The 27,190-nt window shown below is 36.1% G+C and overlaps 1 protein-coding gene across 3 annotated transcripts in view; it reads right to left on the reverse strand.

Moving 5' to 3' along the window:
• Window positions 1-27,190, reverse strand: part of ATRNL1 (attractin like 1) — a 506,943-nt gene that overhangs the window by 326,979 nt on the left and 152,774 nt on the right. For all 3 annotated transcript variants that reach the window (XM_037063826.1, XM_037063827.1, XM_037063824.1), the window contains exons 21-23: window positions 24,442-24,494; window positions 5,745-5,839; window positions 471-549 (exon numbers count right to left, since the gene is read on the reverse strand). In XM_037063826.1, the coding sequence (XP_036919721.1) occupies window positions 471-549; window positions 5,745-5,839; window positions 24,442-24,494 (227 nt within the window). The remainder of the gene's footprint in view (window positions 1-470; window positions 550-5,744; window positions 5,840-24,441; window positions 24,495-27,190) is intronic.

Below are 27,190 nucleotides of genomic sequence, written 5' to 3' on the forward strand. Positions count from 1 at the left end.
TATTGGTTTTGTTCTTAACCCTCTTGCGGCATCAAAGCTGACACAGATACAGGGGCGACAGATTTCTAAATTTGAAAGGAATAGATAAGTTGGTAATTCATCAGCATTCACAGAAGAATTTCACTGCTTTATAACAATATGAGGTTAGTAATTAAATTTACAGTTTCAATAGTGAATCAAACCATTGATATTTTTAGTTATTTAAAAAGTAATCTATCTTAATTAAAATCATAGCAATTCATGGCACTGCCATTTTAAAAAATTGTCATGTACCATATTTGTTCCCCATCTATTTTTAATAAAAGACAAAGCTAACAAAGTAATAAAGCTTTATTAATAATGCTACTTATTCTTTTTACCGGAGACAATACAATACCAGGCACATAATATTTTTAAATTTCATTTATTTAAATTAAGAATAAAAGCTCATCTTAGAACACCTTCCACACAGGGCAGCAAAATTCTCTTACCTGTTGAACCCACTGACCATGTAATGTTGAGGTTAAAGTTGTTTGATGCATTAATCGAAATATCCAAATTTTTGTTTGACTACCAAGAAAAAAATATGAAGGTTAAAAAACCAAATTATACTACATAAGTATGATTAATGTTTTCATTATGTCCATGCTATATTTGGCAAACTCTATACATTTATAATGACAACATTCAACTGAGTAAGTGTAGATGCCAATTACACTCTTTTCAATAATACAAATAGGTGATCGACTCCACAGTAGATTTAAGATTCCCATTTATCTTCTCTGCTAAGATAAGCATGTAAGCCAGGGGCTGCTATAATTCAATATTTGTATTTTAATTTTCTTTGCTGATCTGTAGTTAATATTTAAATGATACAGGTTTGGATGAGTTCAAAACTTGTACAGCAATACAATACTATTTTGTTGAAAGGCTTCTTCTTAGGTGCACATTCTAGTGTTACACACACTTCTTCTAGTTAAAAAATGCTTAAACTATGTACATGAAAACTTCCAGGTAACAATGATGAAACTGTCTGGGGAAGGAAAAGGAGACCACATCATTCAAGCGTCTGTACAGAGGAACACTGACAAATCTGTCAGTCAACCTGTTTTCTTCCTGTCGTTCACCGGAAACAAACATCTGAAAGATTTCTTTAAATGTTTCTGTTATTATCTCACTCCAAGAGATGAGGAACAGAAAGGTCATATGATGATAACTATTTAGTTCTGAAAAAACACACAGAAGGACATTCACGTTGGACGAGCTCAGCTTCATGGACTGAGTGTGTTGGGCTGTATTTAAAATACACAATGACTTGTACTAAAAGTTGTACTGACAGGCGAGACCTGGCTACTAGAAAATGTATAAATAACTTCCTTAATATTACTACCTTTTTCTAAATTAGATAAAAAGGTAAGCCAATAGAAAATACATCTCCAATTTTCTGATTGACTCAGACAAAATGTCTATAAGCAATTAAGCTCCCTATTTCTGATGTAATGGTCATAAGAGGACATTACTGAAATTCAGTACCCTTTCTTGATGAAGACGAGTATAAGCAAGGAGCCCATAAAAGGTAAAGGCTGTTGGATGTGTAACAGTCGTTTCACTTTAAAGATACATTAAGATCCATTTTTTTACCTCAAAGTAATATCTACTCTTAATGATCGCCATAGATAGAAGGATAGCTGGGCCTGCAAAGAACTACTAACAACATGCCACAGCTACCACAGAGCATTTTCTTCATAGTTTCCAGGAAGAAAACACGTATTCAACAAGAGTGGTCATGCCCCAGGAACACGCACAACTCAATGCATGATAATAAGGTTGAATGCCATACAGATTTTTCAGGGTACTGCTCATTAATGCTGCAGAGACAGTATTTGAGTATTCAAACTAATCAAAGAAAACACAGCCTGGGGCCCTGGCTGGTGTAGCTCAGTGGATTGAGTGCGGGCCTGTGAACCAAAGGATCCAAGTTCGATTCCCAGTCAGGGCACATGCCTGGGTTGCAGGCCAGTTCCCAGCAGGGGACCCACGAGAGGCAACCATACATTGATATTCCCTTCCCTCTCTCCTTCCTTTCCCCTCTAAACATAAATAAGTAAAATGTTTAAAAAAATAAAATAAAATACAGCCTGGGAGTTTAAATATATATAGGATTTCAGAAGGATTCCACATTATCCACCAGAGTCGTAAGTGGCCATGACTGGAAGAAGGAAGTTACCACATTGGGTTCTATTGATAAGCTGCTCAGGTACCTCCCACAGTGTGTACCACAAAACTGTCCAACTTCTGGAAACCTTGCTACTTCTTTGATAATAAGAGTGAAAATGGCTGACGCTGATTCAGGATAATGCCGCTAACAGGACCCTAGCAATAAAGGCAGAATGCTTTTATGTCAGTGTGCAGACAGGGCCGTTCAGAACATGGCGGGGTTCAGGCCTGAGCGTGGTAAAGACATCTAGTTCACCTCCTGTTACATTAAGGAAAGCCCAGAAATGAAAAGGAGAAAAAAATCTCTGGTCACGAAATATTGACTTATATCATCGAAATGAACTAATCAGACCCGAAAACCAATTACTGCCCCACATCCATTAAGTCATGTTCATGAGGCAATGAAATGAATTAGTGCAGAGCACACACTGTGACGTCAGACAGTCTTGGGTTCAAATTAGTTCTTTCATGCACGTGTTGACTGATTTGGGAAAAGCTACTGGTCTTTCCTGAGAGACCAGTTTCCCTATCTCTAAAATGAGGATACGATGTCCTCTCTAAAGAGCTTCTTGGGGATATCAAATAAGGTAAATTCTCAAAAAACAGCATCGTTTCTGGCGACAGCGCTGATAATGGCAGCACCGTTGATATTCGTAGGTCTGGTGACAAAGGATGCCTTCTGCTCTCTCTTCATCTCCCTCTCTACCAGAAAGAGGGAAAGAGGGAATGTTTGCCAATGTCTGAGAAGGAGTTGGTTGTTTATGAAATATTTCATAACATGGTTTATTTTTAAGAAAAAATATGGTAGAAACAGAGAACTCCTAAGAAAGCCTAAATGATCATTTTTACCTTGAACTCCCATCTTCATAATCGTCTGGGGGTGGGGAAATCATGAGAATAACTGCTATTGCTGCTACAAAGGTCCAAAAACTTCCAATTGATACAGAAAGTTATAAAACTCTTCTTGAGCCCTGGCTGGTGTGGCTCAGCAGATTGAGCGCCAGCCTGCGAACAAACGAGTCACTGGTTCGATTCCCAGGCCAGGTCCCCAGTAGGGGGCATATGAAAGGCAACCACACACTGATGCTTCTTTCCTTCTCTTTCTCCCTCCCTACCCCTCTGTCTAAAAACAAACAAATAAAATATTTTTAAAAAACTCTTCTCAAATAATTAGTTTATCCTCTATCAATTCCAAGTATAGGCATTACTGAAATACATGTACCATCATTGAAGCCCCATAAAATGCACTTAAGGTCAAGAAAAACATGCTGGAGCGAAAGAAGTGATACAGTGATCACCGCAGTAAGTGCCCCAATTACTCAGTGAGAACACTGTTGGCGACACGTAGAGAAGGCAGACAAATCATGTTAATAGAAAACTATCCCAGAAATTGTTGACATGAAAGCATTGGCTAGAAGTGATACATACTTGATTTAAATTAACTCTTTTGTCAAAATGTAAAAAAACGCATACATAATTAAGTCACCTATTTTTTGTTATCTATTTTTGTAGGATAAGTAGGAAGCCCTGATCAATAATCCATATTACTTTCAGCCCTGGCTGGCATGGCTCAGTGGATTGAGCATGGGCCTGCAAACCAAAGGATTAGGGTTCGATTCCCAGTCAGGGCACATGCCTGGGTTGCAGACCAGTTCCCAGCAGGGGACACATGAGAGGCAGCCATACATTGATATTTCTCCCCCTCTCTCCTTCCTTTCCCCTCTAAAGATAAATAAATAAAAATCTTTAAAAAAATAAATAATCCATATTACTTTCAGAAATTTTCCCAAGTTGAATAACTCTTTGACTATAAATGATAGTTATATAATTGTAAGTTATATCTAACAACGTTATAAGCATCCTTCATGGCATACTCTCACGGTAGTTCAGCATCCTTTCAAACGATGTTGTCCAGGTTACTGGCTTCAAACTGGACAAGACCGTAGAAAGCACAACTGAAAGCTAGGACATGTGGAAGCCCCCAAGGACTGCTGAAAATCGAAGGAGGAGAGGACAGTCAAGAGAGAAGCAAACTAGAATTATCGCCAATCTGGACCTGGGTGTAGGATGCCATGGATAATCCTGAAAAGGATTATTCTTTTTCACACCCCCATTTTAAGTTAGATTAACTCTTCTATCCTCAAAGAGCTCTACAAGTTTGGAATTGCTACTAAACATTCAAGAAGCCAATGGTAAAGAATAAAATTCTCACACATGCTACAACATGGGTCAACTTCGGAATCAGTAGGCCAAGTGAAATTAGCCAGACACAAAAAGATAAATATTGTATGATTACACATGTAGCTGGAATACACAAATTCATAGAGACAGAATGTCAATGAGGGTTACCAGGGGCTGGAGGGAGGGGAGCAATTGTGAGCCACTGCTTAATGGCTACAGAGATTGTATTTGAAACGAGGAAAAATTTTGGTAATGGAAAGCGGTAATGGCTGCATCACACTACAAATGTACTTAATGCCATGAAATTTTACTCAAAAGTGGTTAGGATGATAAATTTTATTTTATGTGTATATTTCCACAATAAAAAAGAAGTCTAGGGCAATTACAATAATACACTGATAAAAACTTTCTTATCTCACTGAAAAATGTAGTTTCTAAAAAAAAAAAAAAAGAAAAATGTAGTTTCTGCCATATCATGAATATGTCAAAAAAACACATTAGTGGAGATAGGGCCACACTTTGAAGAAACACCTTTACAAATCCTTACTGAAAAGTCAAAATTTTAAATAGGTGTTCCTTGAAAAAGGCATTCCTTAAAATCTAGAGAACAAGGAGTCACATTAAGTGACTTCTATTTTTTTTTTTGGAAGGAGGTATCCTATTTTACCAGAACAGGAAAATCTAAGAAATTATATAACTTGCTAAGAAGTCTGATAAAATATTTTATAGAAAAGAAGTGAGCAAATGTCAGGAAATAGTCTGAGGTTTCACCTATTTCAAAAACTATTAAAATGCATGATACGGATTTAATAAGATAGGTTAATATGCAATGAGACCACACAAGAAACAGACAGCGGCATGGGCAAGATGACAGGATAAGAAGTCCAAGCCCTCACCTCCCCCTACAAAAACACCAACGATATATGGAACAAAATGCCTTCAGGAACGGACCAAAATCCAGTTAAGAAGTGGCAGTACCAAAGAGGAATGCAAAATCGAAAACCGCCATGTTACAATGGGGAAGAAGAGCGATTGGCTCCACATTAGCCCCTCCCCCAGGCCAGCACAGTGGGGCCTCAGCACAATCACCCAGACCTGGAATTTCCCCCTCGGGGAAAGAAAAGAATGTACCATATATGCAACATCCTTGCCTTTTCACGGCCCGACCCCAAGGACTTGGGTCTGTCTCACCGGGCCCAGAGCTCTGGGAGAACAAGCATGGCGTGGACATCTAACAGCAGTTATGAACCAGGAAAAGAAGTGTGATAATTCTAACAGGTAAAACTGCAATCAAACAAGACGAAAATAATCTGTACCCCTTGCTATACACACAGAAGCATCTGAAGAAAGCTGAATGCTCTCCCCACCTGTTCTGGGTTCGCTATGAAGTTTATGGCCGTGTGGTGGCGGTCGTCTTCCTGCAGCAAGCTGAAGGTGAACTGGTAGTCGATCAAGAGGCTGTCTGCGGGGAAAAACGCAGTCCTGACGTGTCATTCAAAAACTGCCTGACAAACCGAGTCCCGTGAAAATACACTGTAACCAGCACCGGAGATGATTAGCGTTCATTACTAGTAGCCCAAGTCGGACTAGCGAATTACAAATCATTGACCTTAAGCTACAAAAGCAAAATACAGATATGGAAGATGTCCTAATTCTTTAAAAATCATATTTATTATTTCTGTTCTCATGATAAAAATTCTACAAACACTGTAGGCATTCTGGAAACTCCATAAAAGTAAGAATATAAAAAAAAGGTCATCCATAATCTTATAATTAGTGAAAAACACAAAGCATTTTGGTGCATTTTATTCCAGTTAAAATTTTGTAAATAGAATGACAGACAGGTAGACATTTTGATGTCAATAAAATCAAAATTCTTTAAACACATGAATTTTAATAGCTAACGTATTTCATCACGTGCTATAATAAATTTACTTGTTCCTTTATTACAGTGATACTTTTTTATTTTTAGCAGTCTTTAAATGACCCTGTGGTAAAAAGAAGATAAAAAACATGAACAGTAAAATGACAGCAAACTCACAATTATGAACAACCACACCTAAAGCAAAAACAAAAGCAAATTAAGCAAACAACTAGATCAGGAACAGAACCACAGAATGGAGATCACATGGAGGGTTAGCAACAGAGGAGTGGGAGCGGGGGAGAGGGGGAAAAGGTACAGAGAATAAGTAGCATAGATGGTGGGGAGAAAATAGACAGGGGGAGGGCAAGAATAGTACGGGAAATGTAGAAGCCAAAGAACTTATATGTACCGCCCATGGACATGAACTAAAGCAGGGGAATGTAGGTGGGAGGGGGTGTGCAGGGTAGAGGGGAGTGAAGGGGGGGGAGAATGGGAAAACTGTAATAGCATAGTCAATAAAATATATTTAAAAAATGACTCTGTGGTAAACATCATTCTACAGAAATGACTGCCATTTACAAGCGATTAAAAAAGAATACAGGGGCACACAGTTTATGTTTAACTGTGTCCACGTATAACACTGAAACCTGGTGACACAGTTGAATGTTAACCCTCACATTCTCATGTGTCATGAGGGCGAAGTATTCCTCAGGGGTACCCGCTACCTTTGGTGACTGCGGGGGAGCAGGGCAAGGGGGTAGAAGGGGACTAAATAGTGATGGGAAAGATAATATAATAAAAAATTGATTTAAGCTAAAAAATAAAAAGACTGAACCTTGGTGGTGGACGCTGAATGCAATATACAGATGAGGTATCATGGAAATGTACACTTGAAACCTACATAATCTTATTAACTAATGTAACCCCAATACGTTGAATTTAAACAAGAAAAAAATACACTGTTCCCTTTACAGAAAAATATTTCAAATTATTTTAAACAGAGATGAATTCTATTTTTTGGATTCATGTTATTCTTTTCATGTTATGCCTTCAGCAATTAAACACTATGACAATAAAAAGTCAAGACAGGAATAGTATCCCTGTATTTATTGTTAAAATCACTAAGGCATCATTCCTTACGCTGTTTCCTGTATACTTCACAAGATCCATCCTATGTATTTCTCATATAATTTAGTGTAAAGGCAACACTTTGTCTTTCTAAGAATTTGTAGGCATCCTTGTAAGTGACAGGGACAATGATGCAATACGTCATACTTCCTGTTTCCATCTGGCTGCCGGAAAACGCAGAGGCGAGCTCAACGGGCCAGTGTTCTTCTAGGCACTGGAGATACAATGAAAGGGAAAACTTTCTGTCCTCATGCAAAGTATATTCTATTGGATGGACATCAAAACTTAATAAATGATTTAAGTATATAATGGATGATGATAAGTATTTTGGATAACAGCAAATTAACGAAAAGGAAACCACCACTATTGGGATAGAAGTAGGCTTGCAATTTCGAGAAGGAACATTTAAAAATCAAAGATAATAAGGGAATAAACTGTGAAGTTTAGTAGAAAAAAATGTAATCCAGGCAGAGGGAACATGTATAAAAATCTCAAAGAAAGAACCAGCCTTAACTACGATTCTCTTTAGTAAGAGGTGATGGAGGCGAGGGCACTACAGTAGCTAAGGGGTCATGAGAAGACGTCAGACACACAGAATGTATTTGGAAGGTACAGCAAACAGAATTAACTGAATAAATGGATGGAGCATCTGGAAGAGAGGTAAAGTTTTTTTGACCCAAGACCAAACATAACAGCAGTATTTGCTGAATGGGTGAGAAGAATAGGTTTTACTTGTTAGGAGTTGGGGAATAATTAGTTAACATCTTAGTTTTAAAGATGTTAACTTTAAGTTGAATTGAATATGCAAGTGGTATGTTGAATAGAGTTCAAGAGCATGCCTAGACCATAACAGTTTGGAAGTTATCAGCATATCAAAGGAACTTAACTCCCTGGATCCCAGAAAGCACCTGCTGCAGACAGAGAAGAGAGCCCTGGCCTGAGCCCTGAGGGGGAGCACTGTGGGCTAATCAGACACTCAGGAGGAGCCCGCAGAGGAGACAGAGAGGGCAAACTACGAGACAGGACTAAGACCAATATTTAGTGTCACGGGGTCAAGTAAATAATGTTGCAAAGAGAGGAGAGAGATCTCGTCAGTGGCAGCGGGTGGGGGCTCAGAAGTAGGGCTGCAATATTGAGGAAAGAGGATATCTACTCAGAATGAAGGAAAAAATACGATCAGAAAAAGAAAACACTTTCAAACTATCTTCAAGGACTTGTCTGTATAATTATCTTTACTATTCCTAGCTTGAAACACAACATTAAGAAGTTGGGAGTACACAGCCTTTAGGAGGTAGGGTCTGGGTGACTTGGGACCCTTGAGCGGCTCTGGCCACAGCTGCAGTGCCCAAGGCCCCTGGACACTCTTCTGCCTTTTTGGACCATACCCCTCTGCCACAGTCACGTCCCACCGAATTCTTGGTGAGCCTTCATACTTGATTCCTCTATTGTTAACTGATAGAGAGGGAGGTACGAGAACAGCACAATGGGTAGTATGGACGGTAAGGACCAATCCTAATGTCGGCTGGGCTGAAAAAAATAAGCCTGGCCGAGCACAAAATGAGTGGGAGTATTACTAAATTCAGGTGACTAATAGGAATACCACTCAGTGAGTGTGAATTATTATCGATTGAAAAAAGTTTAGACTTCTACACAGAATGCTTCCTTTTAAAGCTGCTTGAATTTCCTTTTGAACTCTCCTAGAAGCAAACTGCACACGTTTCCACTTAACCAGGAGCTGATGTATTTCTCCCCTCAATTTAAATAAAATGCTCATCTATTTTTAGGAGTGTTACAAATAAATAATTAATTACCTGGGACTTAAAACATGTACCATATTGCTCAGATTTACCCTGAGCTTCTCAGCTAAATAGGGTACAGGACATAAAACATTAAAATTTAAAATATGGCAGGTTTGTGCAAGTATACATATTTTGAAAGTAAGTTTTTATACTGCTTTAATGAACCACTTTATTATTATGATATAAAGAGGAAGACTGAGTATAAATCAACTAAATAACTTATGGTATTATCGATAAACAGAAAAAGTAGCAGGAGGACTAAGTGTGATAAAGTGAGGTGAGAAGCTTATTTTTAAACGGGGAAAAACAGCATGTTTTTACGTTGGTCCACATAAATAAGAATCCAGTAGAAGGAAAAATTGAAGAGATGGAAAACAAAATTTAGAACAACATCCTAAAAGGTACAAAGTAGGTAAAAGGCCATACCCTTGGAACTCGAGGGATGACCCAATGGCGAGTTCCCTGGGTTTGGGGCGGGGGGTTAATTTGTTTTCACTTCCTGTATATCCCCACCAGGGAGCTAGAGCAGCTACAATCTGGAAACACCAACAAATTCACACACCCCAAAAGCCCTAAGAAAATTCTGAAGCTGAGACTGCTGCGTGGGGCCCTGTAAACCTCACCCATCCTGCCCGCAGAGGTGGAGCCCACGGGGCTGCAGGAAACAGGGAAGTGTTGAGGCTTGTTACAGCTCAGGGTAAGCAGACACTTCTTCAGTTGTATTATATACACTGCAAAAGTATATATACTGTAAATGGGAAAGTATGTATTTTATACTTTATATGAAAGTATACGAGAATGTTAATAAAATGAGAATGGTTTGTGTGACATCAATGCAACCTAGAAGTCAAGGATAGTGGACTGGAAAGCACGTGGGTGAGCAACGACAACTTCATTGTACCAGTCAGTGGGGGCAGGAGATGCCATTCAGTGGGCCTCGTGTACTATGCGGCCATCACATTCAAAATGACTGAGCAATGAATCTGCACCACATTTTGCATTAAGCTTGAACATTTCTGCATTAAGCAGACATTATTCTGATGATTCAGAAGGCCACAGTTATGGGTACCTAGTGATTGGCAGCTTCCTCACAACAATTCACCCACCCATGCATCATGTCTCATGCAGAGTGTTTTGGCAAAACATCACATCCCCCAGGTGACTCAGTCCCCCTACAGCCCAGATTTGGTGCCCTGTGACTTCTGACTTTTCCCAAAATTAAATCACCTTTGAAAGGGAAGAGATTTCAGACTGTCCACAAGATTCAGGAACATATGATGGGGCAGCTGATGGTGACTGGGAGAACTGTGTGAGGTCTCAAGGTGCCTATTTTGAAGGGGACTGAGATGTCATTGTCCTATGTACAATGTCTCTTGTATATTTTATCTCCTTCAATAAATGTCTCTTTTTCTTATTACATGGCTGGGTACCTTCTGGACAGAACTTGTATATGATTCTTTTCAGAATAATTTAAATTTTCATAGTTAATAAAGGATAAATTATATTTTGCATGTTTAAATATATTAATGACTAGAAACAATTATTTAAGAACTTTGGTTGAGCGCAGGCCTGCGAACCAGAGGATCGCGGTTCGATTCCCAGTCAGGGCACATGCCTGGGTTGCAGGCCGGTTCCCTGCAGGCCAACTCCCAGCAGGGGACGCACGAAAGGCAACCATACATTGATGTTTCTCTCCCTCTCTCTTTCCCCTCTAAAAAAAGATAAATAAATAAATAAAATCTTAAAAAAAAAAAAAAAGAACTTTGGAAATAGAAAAAAATGTCAAAAAGATATATTCCAAAGCTTAGAAACCAGAAGCACTATATAAATCAGTCTTTTGACTTTACAGATGAAACCCTAAAAGTTAGAACAACTGTAAATGGTATAGGTAGCTCTTAAATATTTTGGCTAAGAATAGCAAACTATCTCTGATAATTCCAGGAAAATTGGAAGTTGCCAATTAATTTCCCAATGAAACCTACAAATGTGGGTAAAATGAGTATTAAAAAGAACCACTGTTCTTTACACTTCTCCCACTTTTTGATGGGAGACCTCAGGTAAATGTGAGGCTATTAATGCATCTGGGTCCGAGTCATACAGATGAGAAAAAGTCATCACCTATGAGAAAGGAAACAAAGAGAAAGGAAAAGCTGACACCTGTGTTAAGGTAGTTTTTGACTTGCATAGTGAGGAGAGAAAAGAGAAAAATATTCTGTCAACAGTACATTAAGTATACATATTTAATGTGAGTAAAGTGTTTAGTCAGTTAAAATACCTGTGTAGTCTGCATTAACGGAAAAAGAGAATCTAAAAAAACGCCACAAAACTGAAGTTGAAACATGAGATAACATTGAAGATAATAAAAGAGAGCAAACCAAGTAAAAATTGTAAAAAAAACTGCAACAGAAACCAAAAAGTAATACTATAATGACAAAATTGAATACAATAATAATTCTAAAATACAATAATTAAAACATGGAACCGAACTAGTGCTATGTAAGTCAAACCTGAAGAAGCAGCTCCTATTGGTCATAGATAAAAAACAGTCAAAAGGAACAAGTGACCTAGAAATTTTCAATGTACGCATGACTAATGTTGTACCCGTCATAACAAAACAAAAAGAAGCACATAAAATAGATGTTAAATATATGATAGAAAGAAATCTGTTGAAGATTGAAACCTAAATATTAAAAGGAAATACCTTGTATAAAAGACAAAAGAAGTCCAGCATCCCCACAACAGTCCAAACGTAAACCCAAACACCTGTCCACTGGTGGAAGGCACGGAAAACGCAGTACGTCCATACAATGAAGTATTATTTAGAGGGCTTCACTGGAAAGAGGGACGGAGTGCTGATACCTGCTGTAACACGATGAACCTTGAAAGGCAGCAGACAAACCCAAGAGAAAGAAGGTTGCCAGGGGCTTGGGAAAGAGGGAAGGAGGAGTGACTACCGCTGCTGGGGACTGAGTTTCTCTTACCATTGATAAAAATGTTCCAAAATCAGACAGTGATGATGGGCAGACAACTTTGTGAGTACACTAAGATTCTCTGAATTGTGCGCTTTGAAACTGTGAGATTTTTAGTATATGAATTGTATCGCGATAAAGTGGTCATTTTAAAAATACTGTAGACATTCGGGCACTTCCATGAGGGTATGTGCACACACACATTCACACAGAACATTAGTTATTTATAAAGAAAAATTAGGCAAGATGGCAAGTGCCCCTAAGTAACAACATACAACCAAAGACATTACCCAAAGATGGGAGTGATATTCATGTAATATGTGTACTCGGTCATGCTGTCTACATAGAAAAACAACGTAATCATACTTTCAGGTAAGAAAAAGTCCAAAAGTATACGATCTACATATTCATCCTGAAACCTAATCATTCCTACACATATTACAACTAAGACACAAATTCAAATATGAAAATAGCATAATAAAAACATCTGGCAGTGATAAATGACATATTTTAAGTTGGAATAAAAGAAACAAAGCTATATTTTTCTGTCTAAAATCAGAATGTTTACCAAGCAATAAAGGACAACAAAAAAGATACAGAAATAAACTATTTCAGTGTGTAACCACATATAGTATAAAAAGATTAACTCCCACAGCTCTTATTTGGAGCCTAGTTTATTACATTGGTGATAATGTTGATCTCAACACACACACACACACACTACCTTAATTACTATAACTACACAGTTAGCCCTAATATCTTAGATCTCCAGATCCCTTTCAGTATATATCCTTTCCTTATAATAAAGCTGACCTGAGTGTAGTTTGAGTCCTACAGTCTTTTCAGAAATTGAACACAATATAAATAATGCATAGTTAAAGTGCATGTGATAGTTTGAATCAAGAATGATGTCAAGAAAGATATTAAGGGAAAGACAATGAGGCAGGTGAAAAAGTATGAAATGGATAAATTGCTACATGAAGCGCAAAGCATTTCAGTGAAAGGCAGCGAAAAGAAGAAGTAAAAGAGATGGCGTTTTTGACCAGGTAAAGCAGAGCAATTATTTGCAATGTCAAAGGGAGCGAAGCAGCTACTACCCCCATGCCCAGGTTTAAGTTATTGGTACAAGGAAAGAAAACACAGTCAACACCTCCCTTAGGGGGCAGCCAGGTTTAAGAACAAAACAAGTTTCAGTTAAAATATGATACAAAAGTTACCAAAAGAGAACAAGAACACACTTGGTTACTTAATTGTAAAAGAGTATTTTAAAGGAAGGGAAGAATAATAACCCCAAACTAATGAGCATACTTAGCTCTCAAATTTTGGTTTCTATATACTACTCTTTAATATAAGAAACCATAGCCTCTTAGAAAAAATAAGGTTGAGTCCATGACTAGGGCAGAAAAAGTACAAAGAGAGTCTGAAATATCTTTTAGGTCCAGAAAATAAGGAAGTATTCAGAGAGTTACGGAGTCATGGTCAGAAGGATACGGGAGCCAATTTGAGGAGGGACCCAGTGGCCAAATCTAGAGCAACTTCAGCTATAAAACATGTTAATAACTTATTGTAAGCTATAAACTATATATCCATGAGTTCATATTGCTATAACAAATGATTGCATAAATGAATAAATGGTGTAGAAGGGGCAAGCATGCCAGGATCCCAAATGAAATTAATCGTGATATGTGTATGAGTAACCAGATCAACGGCAGTGTTCATACAAATTTCAGGCCATTTGGGAACCAGAATAATTATGACATAAATTTTTAATTGTTTCAGAAATTTTTGTGTTGACTATTTTGAGAAAGAAACTGAGGTCTAACGATTTGCTTTTTCACCGATTAATATTGTATTTTACTTTCAATTCACCATTGTCCACAATACTTAAGAAGATCTCAGCTGTAATTGCAGTTTCCCATTTACCAACAGGGTTATGTGATTCAGGGTGATTAACCTCAGTGAAAGTCAGTGGTACAAAGAAGATAAAATTGCCTGTCTCACAGGATTGCTCTGTGGATAAAACATAATTGTATTAGTGTGTATTTGGCTTAGAGAATACTCTCTCATAAAATAAATGTAGTCCATACATGTCATCTTGCTTTCTTTATTCACTGTATTGGCTTTGAATGAAATCTAAAGATTTCAAAAGTCAAACAGGTTCTCATATGTGTGTTTATCTATAGCTAGTTATTTGTTTGCAAATATATGAATTCATGGTCATATATTTAGAAAAGGATGCACATACACATTGACTACATTAAGAATCCATGTATGTTTTAAACAATGGCATACATATAAGTACACATATTTGCCAACTTAGAGAATTGTTTAGTAAATGATAAAACTTATGTGAATATAAAAGTCCAAGTATATTCAGAGTCTCATTATGTCATACAGTAAGTCCTCACTTAACATTGTCCAAAGGTTCCTAGAAACTGACTTTAAGTGAAATGAGGTATAATAAAACCAATTTTGCCACAGGCTAATTGATATATAAAGAAGAGTTAGGCTCCTACAGCATATTTTTGGTTACAAAACATCATCAAACTTTTAAATAAAAAGCCAGAACTCTTCTAGGATTGAACGCTGAAATAAAAGTGAGCTCTACGTACATGTAGGAAAGGTTAATACAAAACAGGACAATGATTTACCAATAGGCTTATTCCAGTTCTGGCTCCTGGGTGGCTGCAGCTCCCTGGCCACTCAGGATGCAAGGTGGGACCCACACTGGACAGCATGCCCTTCCATCACTGGGCCACTCACGCCCGCACCCACAGCCACACTCACTCAGACTGGGGCGACGTAGGCTGGTGGTCACCTAAAGTACCCATCTGTGGGATGTGGGAAGAAATGCGAAGACCTCAGAAAAACCCACGCAGACATGGGGGAATATGTCAGCTTCACACAGGCAGTGGCCTCCACAAGAACTGGTTTTTTCCTTGTTTTTGTTTTCTGATTAACATTATAAGAAAAATATTGAACAAAATGACAATATTCAAGGACCTACTGAAGCTATGTGGCACACTGCAAGCAGAGCGATTATTTTAAAATTAAAATTTAACATTTTACCCTCCTCCTGACTCCTTCCAGTGGCTTCCCATTTTTCTTCCTATAAAGACCAAAATTCATACGTGTCTACAAAAAGCAACACAGGACCAGGATCCTGCAGTTCTCATGCCCCGCATCTCTTGCCCCTCTTCACCTAGTTCTATGTGTCCGAGTGCTTGTGTCTCACAGGCCAGGATGCTCTGACTACAGGCCTTTACATATGCCGCCCTGCTGATTCTACTCCCTTCCATCCTCACACCACCCCCTTCCTCTGTCAAGTCACCTTTCACATCGACTCTCCTTCCTGCTCTTGCTCTACTGACCCTACCACCTTAACCCACAATTAGGTCATGCTCTCTTATATATACTCCCAAAGCATCTATAATTCTCATTCACATATCTTACTATGACAATCATATCTAGGTGATTGTACAGGCTTCATATCTACATTCACCAGTAGTTTATAAGTGTCAATGTAGCAGAACCCATTTTGTTCGCTGTAATATCCCCAGAGTCCAACAAAATAGTCAATAAATATATGTTGAGTAAGTAAACAAAGGTGGGTCAATTCCAACAACCAACACTCTTTCCAAGGTCTAACGGTGTAACTCTTCAGTAAGTAAATTAACGAGAAAAAGTATGTCACCCTTGTGAGCATTAAATAAAATAATTAATTTGTTCTCACATAATAAATATCAATAGACACAAGTTTCCCTTGCTTACTAAACACTACTATCCACACTTACAATTACTAATTAAGAATTTCTGCTGCCCTGAACTGTGTGGCTCCCAGGGCTGGGCATTGTCCTGCAACCCAAAACATCACTAGTTCAATTCTGGTTGGGGCACATGCCTGGGCTACGGGCCGGGTACCCAGATTGGGGGTGTGCGAGAGGCAACCTACTGAAGTTTCTCTTATACGTGGACGTTTCTCTCTCTCTCTTGCCTTCTCTCTAAAAATAAATAAATAGATAGATAATCTTAAAAAATAATTTTTACTGAGCTTGGAAGACTTAGAAAAATTCCAAAGATGAAATCTCTTGCAGGAATGTGGCGAGTTAAACATCTGTTAGATCTATCACAGAAAAAATGCAAAATCTTTACTATTTGCACTGAAAATTACTGATTTTATGGCCTAGAATACACACTTAAAAGTCAGTGGGTGTTACTTTTCTATCTAGGAACGGAAGAGGATGGATGAAGACCACCAACGTCCATTCAACCACGATTCTAATTAGTTTTCATATAATATGCCATGACCTCTTCGGAAGACACCATCCTATGCTTCATAGTATCTCCAAGCAGCTAAAACATGCCATTATTTTGCAATGATATATGGGAAACTGCTTAGATAGTATTTGAAGCAAATGTTACATAGGCCAAGTTAAAAAACAAAGCTTGAAACTCATTTTTACTTAAATGAGTGGATGATGCTTCATGTGTTTTGATGCTGGCTTATACTACATGTAAATAAATTGGGAAAAAACCCACCTGCCCAGACAGCCACAATGCATGTACATACATTTATTGATAGATGACATGAATGTGTACTTCCACATGTTTCCTGAGTGCCTGCCCCGTGACCACACAATTTTCTAACTGTGGTTTCAGACAACAGAAGGTTCTGGATTCAGAGATTTTCATTCTAGTGAGTTAAAAACAACAACAAAAAGCCACATTCAAGTAAACAAATAAACAAGTGAGGAGACTTTCTACTGTAAGTTAGGATAAAAAAATATATACTGGTTACTGTGATACCCCGGGGGGTCCATTTCACACTGGACTGGGACATTAGCTGGAGATGAAGTGCTTGAGACAGAAAAATAATAAATGAAAAAGCTACAACCTGAGACAAAGTTCAGTGCACTGAAGAATTATGAACAAACTGACGGTAGCCAAAAGGGAGAGGGGAGGGGGGGATGGGGGGAAAGGGTGAAGAGCTATGGGAACAACTATAAAAAACACGTGGACCAAACAAGGGGTGTGGAAACAGGGGAGCAAGGTGGGGAGGGCTGAGGTGAGGGGTGCAGGGAAAGGCAGAAATCTGTACTTGAACAACAAGAAAAATGAAAAATATTTAATAAAAAATGAACAATTAAGTCATTAAGGACTTTTTGAAAATGAGTGCCATCTAAATTCCCATATGTTTAGGAATGGACTTTATTTGTTCATCAATTCCTTCCTCAGTTATGGGAACCAGTACAGTTAGAGTTACGGTATATCTGCAAACGTACATCAGAGTGGGATTGCTCACTGTTCCTTCTTACATAATTGTACTGGATATTCAGAAAGTGGGTGACATAAAATAAAGTTTAAAATAATTTATTCTAATGCATACCCTTTAAAAAAACTGAACTGAATGGAATTCTAATTGGAACTGCATAAAATTTTACATAAATTTTAGGAAGTATATTTTTATGTGAAGACTCATTTGAGAAAACTGTATGAATTTTTAATTGCTTAGATTCTCTCTTCCATTTTCTTTAACATGATTTTCTTATCTTATTCTTCTACAAACAACTATTGAATTAAATATATTGCTGATTTTTGTTGCTCTGGTTTTATCACCTGTGGTCAAGAAGGCGGGCTACAGGCCCAGACGGCCTGAATGAAAACTGACTGCCATTTCCCAGCTGCTGATCTTATACAAATTAAACAAAACTTCCCCCCCTCTGTTCCCTCAAATAAAAAATGGGGATAACAAGTGTATCCTTATTTGAGGATTAAATAAGCAAATACAAACAAAAAGCACAGAACAGCCTGGCACAGTGAGTGCTCAGTAAAGGTGAAGCAGCATTTTCATTACTTAAAAAGTCAGCAAGTGCCCTGGCTGGTGTAGCTCAGTGGATTGAGCATGGGCCTGTGAAACAAAGAATTGCAGTTCAATTCCCAGTCAGGGCACATTCCTGGGTTGCCCAGCAGGGGACGCACAAGAGGCAACCATACATTGATATTTCTCTCCCTCTTTCCTTCCCTCCCCCTCCAAAGATAAATAAAAAATCTTTTGAAAAAGTCATATAAAACATTACTTAACAAAATACAATATACTTAATTTAAAGCAGAAAAATACCCTTATTCTGTTTTAGAACAAAACATAGAACAATTACACTAAATAAAAGGTTAATTCAAGTTCTAACTGCTTTATAGTTTCGTATAGCATGGCATTTTGAGTAATTAAATTGAGATTAAAACAGGGGTTGGTAAAAGCAGGTTTATAGTTGTATGTGAAACACATTTTATTTTTGTATTACTCTTTATTTACTAATTACTGTATTATTTATCCCTATCACTTGTCTTATTACTGTTATTATGTCATATCCTTACTTACTTATGCTTTACTGTTTAGGGAACGATGGCTGGTAATTTAACCTAACTTTGCCCACCCCTGTATTTGTTTTAATTCACAGCTACAATGTTTATTAGAAATATTATCACTCACTTATCTAAAATAGAAAATTCAAATCCAATTAATAATATTTATAAATATTTTTCAGTTCAAGATATAATAATTAAATAAATCAATAATGAAAGGGCATACAGTGAGATAAATGGATAAATATTTCCATTTTTTACAAATATAAACTAAGATATAATAAGTAGTGGAGGTGATCACTGAATATAGAGTAATTAATTCTTTATTCTTCAAAAGTCAGGGTATTATTATCATCACAAAATTGCACCCTCAACTGTAAACAGTAATAGAAGAAATTTTTTAACAATACAGTAATCTTTCAAATCGCTAAAGGTGTAATAAGCCAAAATATGTTTGATTACTTGGAAATGGACTAAAGCACAATAATCAGCAGTTTGGTTCGCATGGAGTTAAAGAACTAAGATAGGAGTCGTAGAAAGCTGGCAATTAGAGAAAGTGACTTTCCATACTCAGTTCTACACACTGAAAATGCAACAACTACGTGTAACATTTTCATAGTCTAGTCTTTCATTTTATGTTTAAGGTTTTCTTGTTACTACTGTTATTATAACTAAAAATAAAGTATTTCAGGAAAAAAGAAACTACTTTGAGACTACTATTTTTTATATTTGGTAAGATAAACTATGTAACTCATTGTTGAAAAACATCAATCTAATGAGGTATCTTTGCTGCTAACTTTCTTTTCTTTCTATGTGAGGAATGACAGATTTCTAACACTCCATGTCTGGTTTTAAACTGACATTTGAAAAACGGCTACAACTGTCCTGGATACAATTACTGGTCTGTATTACTGTCCATTAAGTTAACGCCATATTGAACTCAGTGGCTTTATGCTGCAGTGTAGGCCTGCATTTTAGATTTCACTCTAATCTTTAGAATCAGAAGAGTTTCCATTAACACTATTACAAGAACTACTGACCTTTTCTTTTTTCAGCACAATTTTTTTTCAAATGTCATTAAGCTCTAAAAGTCTCACAGCAAATGGCAAGACTGCCATCTAGCGCTTCACAACTATCCCTTTAACATTTTTAAAAGAGAGGACAGTCCCCGACAAGGCACAGAGGAGCTCAACGATGATGTGGCAGCCACTACCACCTGTGACTATTGAGTAACTGATGTGACAAATTTCACGTCAGAGGCTCTAGATACTGAATACACAAACTATATTTCAAACACTTAACTTGGAAAAAACTAAAAGATAGCTCACAGATGACTATTATACTGTTACAGGTTAAAAAGACGTATTTCAGATATGTTGACATAAATAAAACATATTGTTAAAACTAATCTCACCTGTTTCCTTTTACTTTTTTAATGGAGCTAGTAGAAAATTTAAAGTTACATAGGCGGTTCGCATTATATTTACATTAGACAGCCCTGATCTGGAAGAAAAATAACCTTATTCTGTAGCATAAAAGGCTTAAATATTAGTATATTTCCCATTTCTAAAAAATGGAATATACCATATTTTGCCATGTATAATACACACTTTTTGCCCAAAATTTTTAGGAAAAATAAGAATGTGCAGTAGACATGCAGTAGTACTAATTCCACATCTATATAAATGTTTTTAATTCTTGTATTTATGCTTATGTATTAAAAGTGTGGTCAGGAAACAATAATGATACCCATATGCAAATTACTAATTATTTGTTACATAAAAGTTCTTGTACCATAATATGTTCCAAAATAAATGCTAAAATTCCCTTATAATACAAAAAAAACAAGTATCTAAATATAAATAAACAACTGAGTTAAAAATTTTAAATGAAAGAGTTTTTTTCCTGAAAGTTTGAACCAAAAATGTGGGTGCATATCATACATGGCAAAGTGCAGTGATTTATATGTGTGCGTAATTGTAAATAGTTGTCCTTTAGGACACAGTGAAAGCTAAAGATTCAGGAAGAAGAAGAAATAAGAAAAAAAGACTCAAAGAGGGATTTATAATTTTAAAAAATCAGACAAAAATATGTCCCCATAACATCCAGGATGCTTGAAAGAAAAAAAGCCCAGCAAAATAAATGCAAAAAAGATAGATAGTAAAGATCTTTTAAAAGACATAAAATATAGACAACTTAAGTATCAGTAATAATAATAATAATTGAGAATGGATTGAAACATGTTAAATATGTATGAGTTCATATGTTTAAGATACAAAAACAAAAAACCCAGTTGTCACCTTTGAGAGATACTGCACAAACTATTCTTTGCTTTGAAAACTGGTAAATTAAAAGAAAATTTATCATAGCATTTATCATGCCTTTTTCAATATGAAGTGTAATAATGAGTAACCAAATATCTGATGAGAGGAAATTTGTTTTATAGAAGTTTTGCATCTAAGAAATAAAAAGGAAGTTGGAATGTCACAATTTTGCAAACCCCTAACCAATGAGAGTTTAAACATTGATCATGTACCTGCTGAGAACGTAAGAAGAGAGAGTAGCGGTGATTATGCTTTGCTGCTAGACGAAGGGCACAAAACCACCTACGAAATAGCGTTTCCTCTTAAATCTGAATCTGATTAAACCTCTCTCTGGGTATCTCAGCCTCAGCATCATGGCAATGTCGAGCCAGATGATTCTCAGGTCCGAGGAGGCTGTCCTGCGCACTTCAGGGTGTGTAGCAGCATTTCTGGCCTCTGCCCACAAGAGGCCTAGAGGGCCCCTGCCCCGAGCCCATTCATAATAAGCAAAAATGTCTCCCAACACTGTCAAATGTCCCATGAGGAAAAAAAAACCAACCAAAATATGAGTTAGGATTTTGTCACATTCTCAACAAAATTTGAAAAATAAATATTAAATGATTCTAAAAATACTTACAAATTAAGAAAATTCTCACATGTACATACAAAAAGAAGATAATAATTGAACCATAAACTACATAGAAAACAATTTAATATGAAAATGTATAACAAATGTGGGCAAGAAACAACAACAATTTTTTTAATTACCAAAGATAAATCCTGAAACTGATAAAGCAGAAATCAGAATCAGTGGAAAGGACGACTAAACCCATGCAGTAACATGGCAATAAATGAATAAATATGATGAACAAAAAAACTACAAATAAAAAAGTACCAGACCAGGGATTTTTACTGGAATTCAGCTATTCTTTGAAGTTCACTGAACGATTTTTAACTACTCCTATTTTCTAAAAAGATAACAATCTTCACAAATTCAATTTCAAAAATTATCACCATAGTTACATAATATAAAGATAGAAAAGAAAAACTAAAAATTCACAGCCAAAAGTCATTTCATTAGAAAAATTCACATAAAATTATAGTTTGCATTCATTTATACTGAAAATAATCCTAAATTAAATATAAACGAGTAATATTTAATGGTAATTCAAATAATATGCCATGACTACGTTTGGTTTACCCCAAAATGAAAACATGTTTAACATTAGAAAGTCTATTAATGCAACTTTACATTTAACAAGGTAAAGGGAAAAGGCATTCAAGATGAAATTTTGAAGCGCACTAACATAAACCAGAATTTTCTTAACTTCACACAGGGAATATTTCATAAACTGTATCAAAGTCTCCCCTTGATTATAATACCTACTACCACCATTTTGACTTGATACAGAAATAGAAATTCTTACCATCCCAATAAGAGAATAAAAAAATTGAAAAGGAAGGAACAAATGTCCTTATTTTCATGCAATATAATAAACTACATTGAAAAATCAAATCTATAATATTAGGATTAATAAAAAGTTGAGAATATCAGATTAATGTACTAAAACAAATCTTATTTTTATAAATGAAATATAAATAAAAAGTAGGCTTATAAAAGGAATCCACGCAAACAAAATGAAAATATATGTCCATAAAAAGACCACCTAAATGTATCAGATCTTTTCATAATAGCCAAAGCCTAGAAATAATCCCAATGTCCTCTATCTGGTGATTAACAAATAAAAGGCAGTGGTATATCTATATAATGTTATATACCACTTGTTATGTTAACCTAGTAAAATAGAAACACCTTACATCCATCTCAGCTAATATAGAAAAATCAAACAATATAAACAAACATCAATTCCAGATAAAAATGTTCAGCAAAGCAAACAGAAAAAAAAAACCCTCAATCTGGTAAACGTATCTAGGAAAAACCTAAATCGTACTTAATGGTGAGAGTCTGGATAATTTCTCTCTAAGATCAGCAACAAGACAAGAATATTAACATGCTCACAACATGTTTTCACAGGGTACCAGAGGGAGTAGCCAATGCAATAAGGCAAGAAAAAGAAAACATATCCAGGGAAAAAAAGGGAAAACTCAAATTTCATTATTTGCAGAACACATTATTGTCTATATACTACATATGCCAGGACTTACAAAAATGATACCAGAACTACTGAGTTTGGCAAAGCTGAAGGATACAAAATCAGTATTAACATCAATACTTATTAAACATACTAAACACACAAATAACACATTAAAATTATATTTCTACAGCATGAAAAATATAAAATATTAATTATGAAAAAACTGTGAAAGACCCACACAGTGAAAATCTCCAAATACTATTGAGGATAAATTTCAAAATAATTTTTTAAAAGAGATACACTATGTTCATAGGTCATTAGACTTACTATAGTTAAGATATTAATTCTTCCCAAATTGATCTATAAACTAAACACAATCCTAATCTAAATCCTAGTATGTATTTTTGTGAATAATGACAAGTGATTGTAAAGTTCATATGTAAACAAAGAAAATGGAATAGCCAATATAAGTATGAAGAGCAAGAACAAAATTGGTTAACAAATATTACATGGTTTCGACAAACCATGTAATTATAAAGTTAGAGTAATCATAACAATGCCATACTGGCATACAAATAAACAAACAAATTAATGGATCAGAATACAAAGTCCAGAAACAGTCTCATACACACACGTGGACAGCTGATTTTCAGCAGTTGCAAAAGCAATTCACTAGTTAAAAGACAGTGTGTGAATAAATACTATTAGAACATGTGGACATCCAAATGGAGAAAAAAAATTTGATTCATCCCTTAAAATGCATGCAAATATTAACTGAAAATGTTATACTTAAATGGAAAACATAAAAATATAAAATTTCTAGAAGAAAATATAGGGGGAAATCCTTGTGACCTTAATTAGACTTAGATTTCTAAAACAACAAATTGGTGAATTGAATTTCATCTAAGTTTAAAAATTCCATTTAAAAAAAACTCTGAATAGAGTCATCAAAGAAAATAAACAAATGGAAAAATTCACATAAAAATGCTTACATCATTAGTCATTACGGAATGCAAATAACATGAGAATTAGATACCATTAAAACTCATACACTGCTGGTGGAAATGTAAAATGGTAAAACCATTTGGGAAATACTTTGGTTGTTTTTTTCTTAAAAAATCAAATACACGCCTGCCACATGATCAATGCCCAATGGAAGCGTCTTTCAACACAAAAGACACTTTTTAATGATGACCAAAATTCTCCCCTTTAAAAAAGTCTATGACAAAATTTTAGTTGTTCTAAATTTCATCCTAATGAAAAGATTGCACTAAAATCCAGCTGAGTTTACTCAAATTCTATATTTTGTTCCATGTTCAGAATAATATTTATTGCTATTTTCTATTCAGAGTAGAAAAAATGCACCAAATTAAAAAATATAGTGAGAAGACACTGCTTTTCTTAGCAATATATGTTACCGGATTTGAGAAAAATAAAAATGGTAACCTAATAATGATATCAAGTATTTAAGATAAATTTTATTATCTGCAGAATCACCTGAAACTAATAATACAAACCAATTAATTAAAAAACACAAATACTTACAATAACATGTTCCTCTAAGTGGATTACCAACATAGCGATTTTCAGAGTCACATCTGCAGAAATAATAAGCAAGAATAAAAATATATATATAAGTAAAAAATAAAAAAGACAACCAAGACAGACAGATTTTCACCTTGTTTTTAATGAGGAACAGTTCCGGAGAGCAAAAAAGCAAATCATTACCAAGCTAGGATGCAGAGGATGGAATCCCAGGTTATTGGGAGATTTCATAATATGGATGGAAAGAGTATTTCACAGGAAGAAAGGACACTGGCATTTAGGCCCACCAAAGGTTGATGAGCTAGGTATCAAGACCAGTCTCGGGAGAAAGACACGAAGAGTCCTCCAAGGGGCTGAAGACTGGCTTCGAACCACGCTCCTCCCTGAAGATGGTTAAGGCACTATTGCTCTCAGACTCGTGACTGAAGTGAATTCCTTTTAGAAAAGCATTCCATGCAAAGTGTCAAACTAGCTATACCTTAATTTTGAAAATACGGTACCCAGTACAAAATAAAAAATAAGGAGGCTTAGAGACTGATAAAAATAAACAAGAACAGCAACCAGCAGAAACAAAGAATCATGTAAATAAAGCCATGGGAATCCAGATATTATCTGGGGAAAGACATAGCTTTAATGTAACTACTTTTTATACAGTAGGAGATAACAGACAAGATTTAAAATTATGATAAAGTTAAGACTTCAGTCTAAAAACTGGACACTATAAAATCAGTAAAATAAAGTTGCAATACCCAAAATTAAAAACTCGAGTGAATGAGATTAACAGCCAATTAGACGCAGTAGAAAAGTGAAAAGTAAACTGAAAAACAGGTGAGGACAAAGGTGGAAAATAGGAAAAAGATGTTATATGCAGGAGGTGAAGCAACAAAAGTTTTTTGGCGAGGTCAAGGAAAATACTAACTGATTCAGCCAGTGGCTCTCAATAGAGATTAAATCTGTGGATAACAATTATTTACTCCATAATTACGGAGTTCTAACGGAACTTTCCAAAATGAAAGGGAGGACAATAGACATTCTGAGTGCACAAGGCAACCCCCTGAAACAAAAAATGATCCAAACCCCACACAACTTTTAAAAATGTGGCAAATGAATAGCTTTTTGTTTATAATTACTTGAGTAGAAACAACTTCCATTCTACATAAAACTGGCAGAGTAAGTTTTGCATGTTTATAAAACATACTGAACTTTCTAGCAATGCAACTAACACATAACTTGAAAACAAATATGTTTAGAATGCAACAAAACATGTTCATCACTTCAGAAAACCTTATCAACAATAGCTTTGCTGTTCGTGATAGACAGAACACATTTTTCTGGGTGTATCATGCATCTAGGGAATACATACGACTCCTTGTAAGAAACGAAGAACCAAATATTACTAGGAGTATCAACTTATGAATAGCACTGAATTTCATTTAAAAGTAATTAAAATTTGTATATTACTCATAGCCTATGCATTTTTTAAAGTTTTGTAGCAGTACAATATAAAATCTATGTGGTAGACACTATACAGTAAAATTTATTTTGGGGCCACCCATTGTTTTTCAACAGGGGAATCTGACAGTACAACTCTACTGACTCATACCCTCCACTTCCTTTTGTCTAAGAAATAGCACAGTTTGCACAGCCTTCTGAAGTACCAGAAACTGCACTCATACCTTGATATGTGGTGGGGTTTCAAGAGAGAAAAAATTGTTTATAATATTTAATCATATGTCAGTCTATATTTTAATCTAGGGAATTATTTAAACACAATTCATAAATCAAATTTAGACATTTTACAAAAATAATAATACATCATGTTTTTGTTCAAGTCCACAGATTGCTGCTCAAAAGTAAGCAGTTTTCATAGAAAATACTGCCTCGCTTATTTTATATTTATATAAGAGTTCATATTCTCATTAAATTCATTTTTCAGTTATGATTTCTGAGGTCCCACTGTGTTTCAGGCCAGGGCCAGAATGAGAACGTCCTTGGCAAGATGAACAATCTGGTGTCCCTACACACAAACATTTGGATCCCAATACCAAAGCTCCACCCACTGTGTCTGCCATTCCCACCCTCAGCTTCTACCACAGGAAGCACAGTCTCAAAAATTTCTCCCATTTTTGCATGAGCAACTGCTTGGTTTCATGGGGAAAATATTTTTTAAAAAAAACTCAAATGAGGGTGTGAACTCCCGTACTTCTATAGTGGCCAGGAGCTTCACACTGGGCTGACAGCCACACTTAGCACCAGCTGATGACCCTCCTCAGCGGAACACGTACGTTTCCCGTCGATTTCACCCCAAGTAAGGTGGGGGGGGGGGGTGACCACTCAAGTCTNGAACACGTAAGTTTCCCGTCGATTTCACCCCAAGTAAGGTGGGGGGGGGGGGGTGACCACTCATGTCTCATCTCTCCTGAAACCTCTTGTTTGTCTTTAGAGTTTTAGCCACTTGGTTACGTTGGGTTTTCATTTTTGTTTTTAAGAACTGATGTTGGTTCAGCAATGACTGTGTGCGAGGCACCTTACTATGCACTTCGTATTGGCAAATCTGATCTTCATAACAACTCTATGAAGTGATGGGCATTTAATGTTTTTTCCTGAGAAATACATGGATTCCGAGAGAATTCAAGTAATTTACTCAAGGTATAGAATTAGAAAAGCGATCAGGACTATTTCCTTTTAGGTATTTATGCTACGTGTAATTAACAATATGGTGCTTGATGTTAGTATCGCTGGGCTTTAA

The sequence above is a fragment of the Sturnira hondurensis genome, unplaced genomic scaffold (assembly GCF_014824575.4).
Source record: "Sturnira hondurensis isolate 20B ecotype Veracruz unplaced genomic scaffold, ASM1482457v3 Scaffold0014854, whole genome shotgun sequence".
NCBI lineage: Eukaryota > Metazoa > Chordata > Mammalia > Chiroptera > Phyllostomidae > Sturnira > Sturnira hondurensis.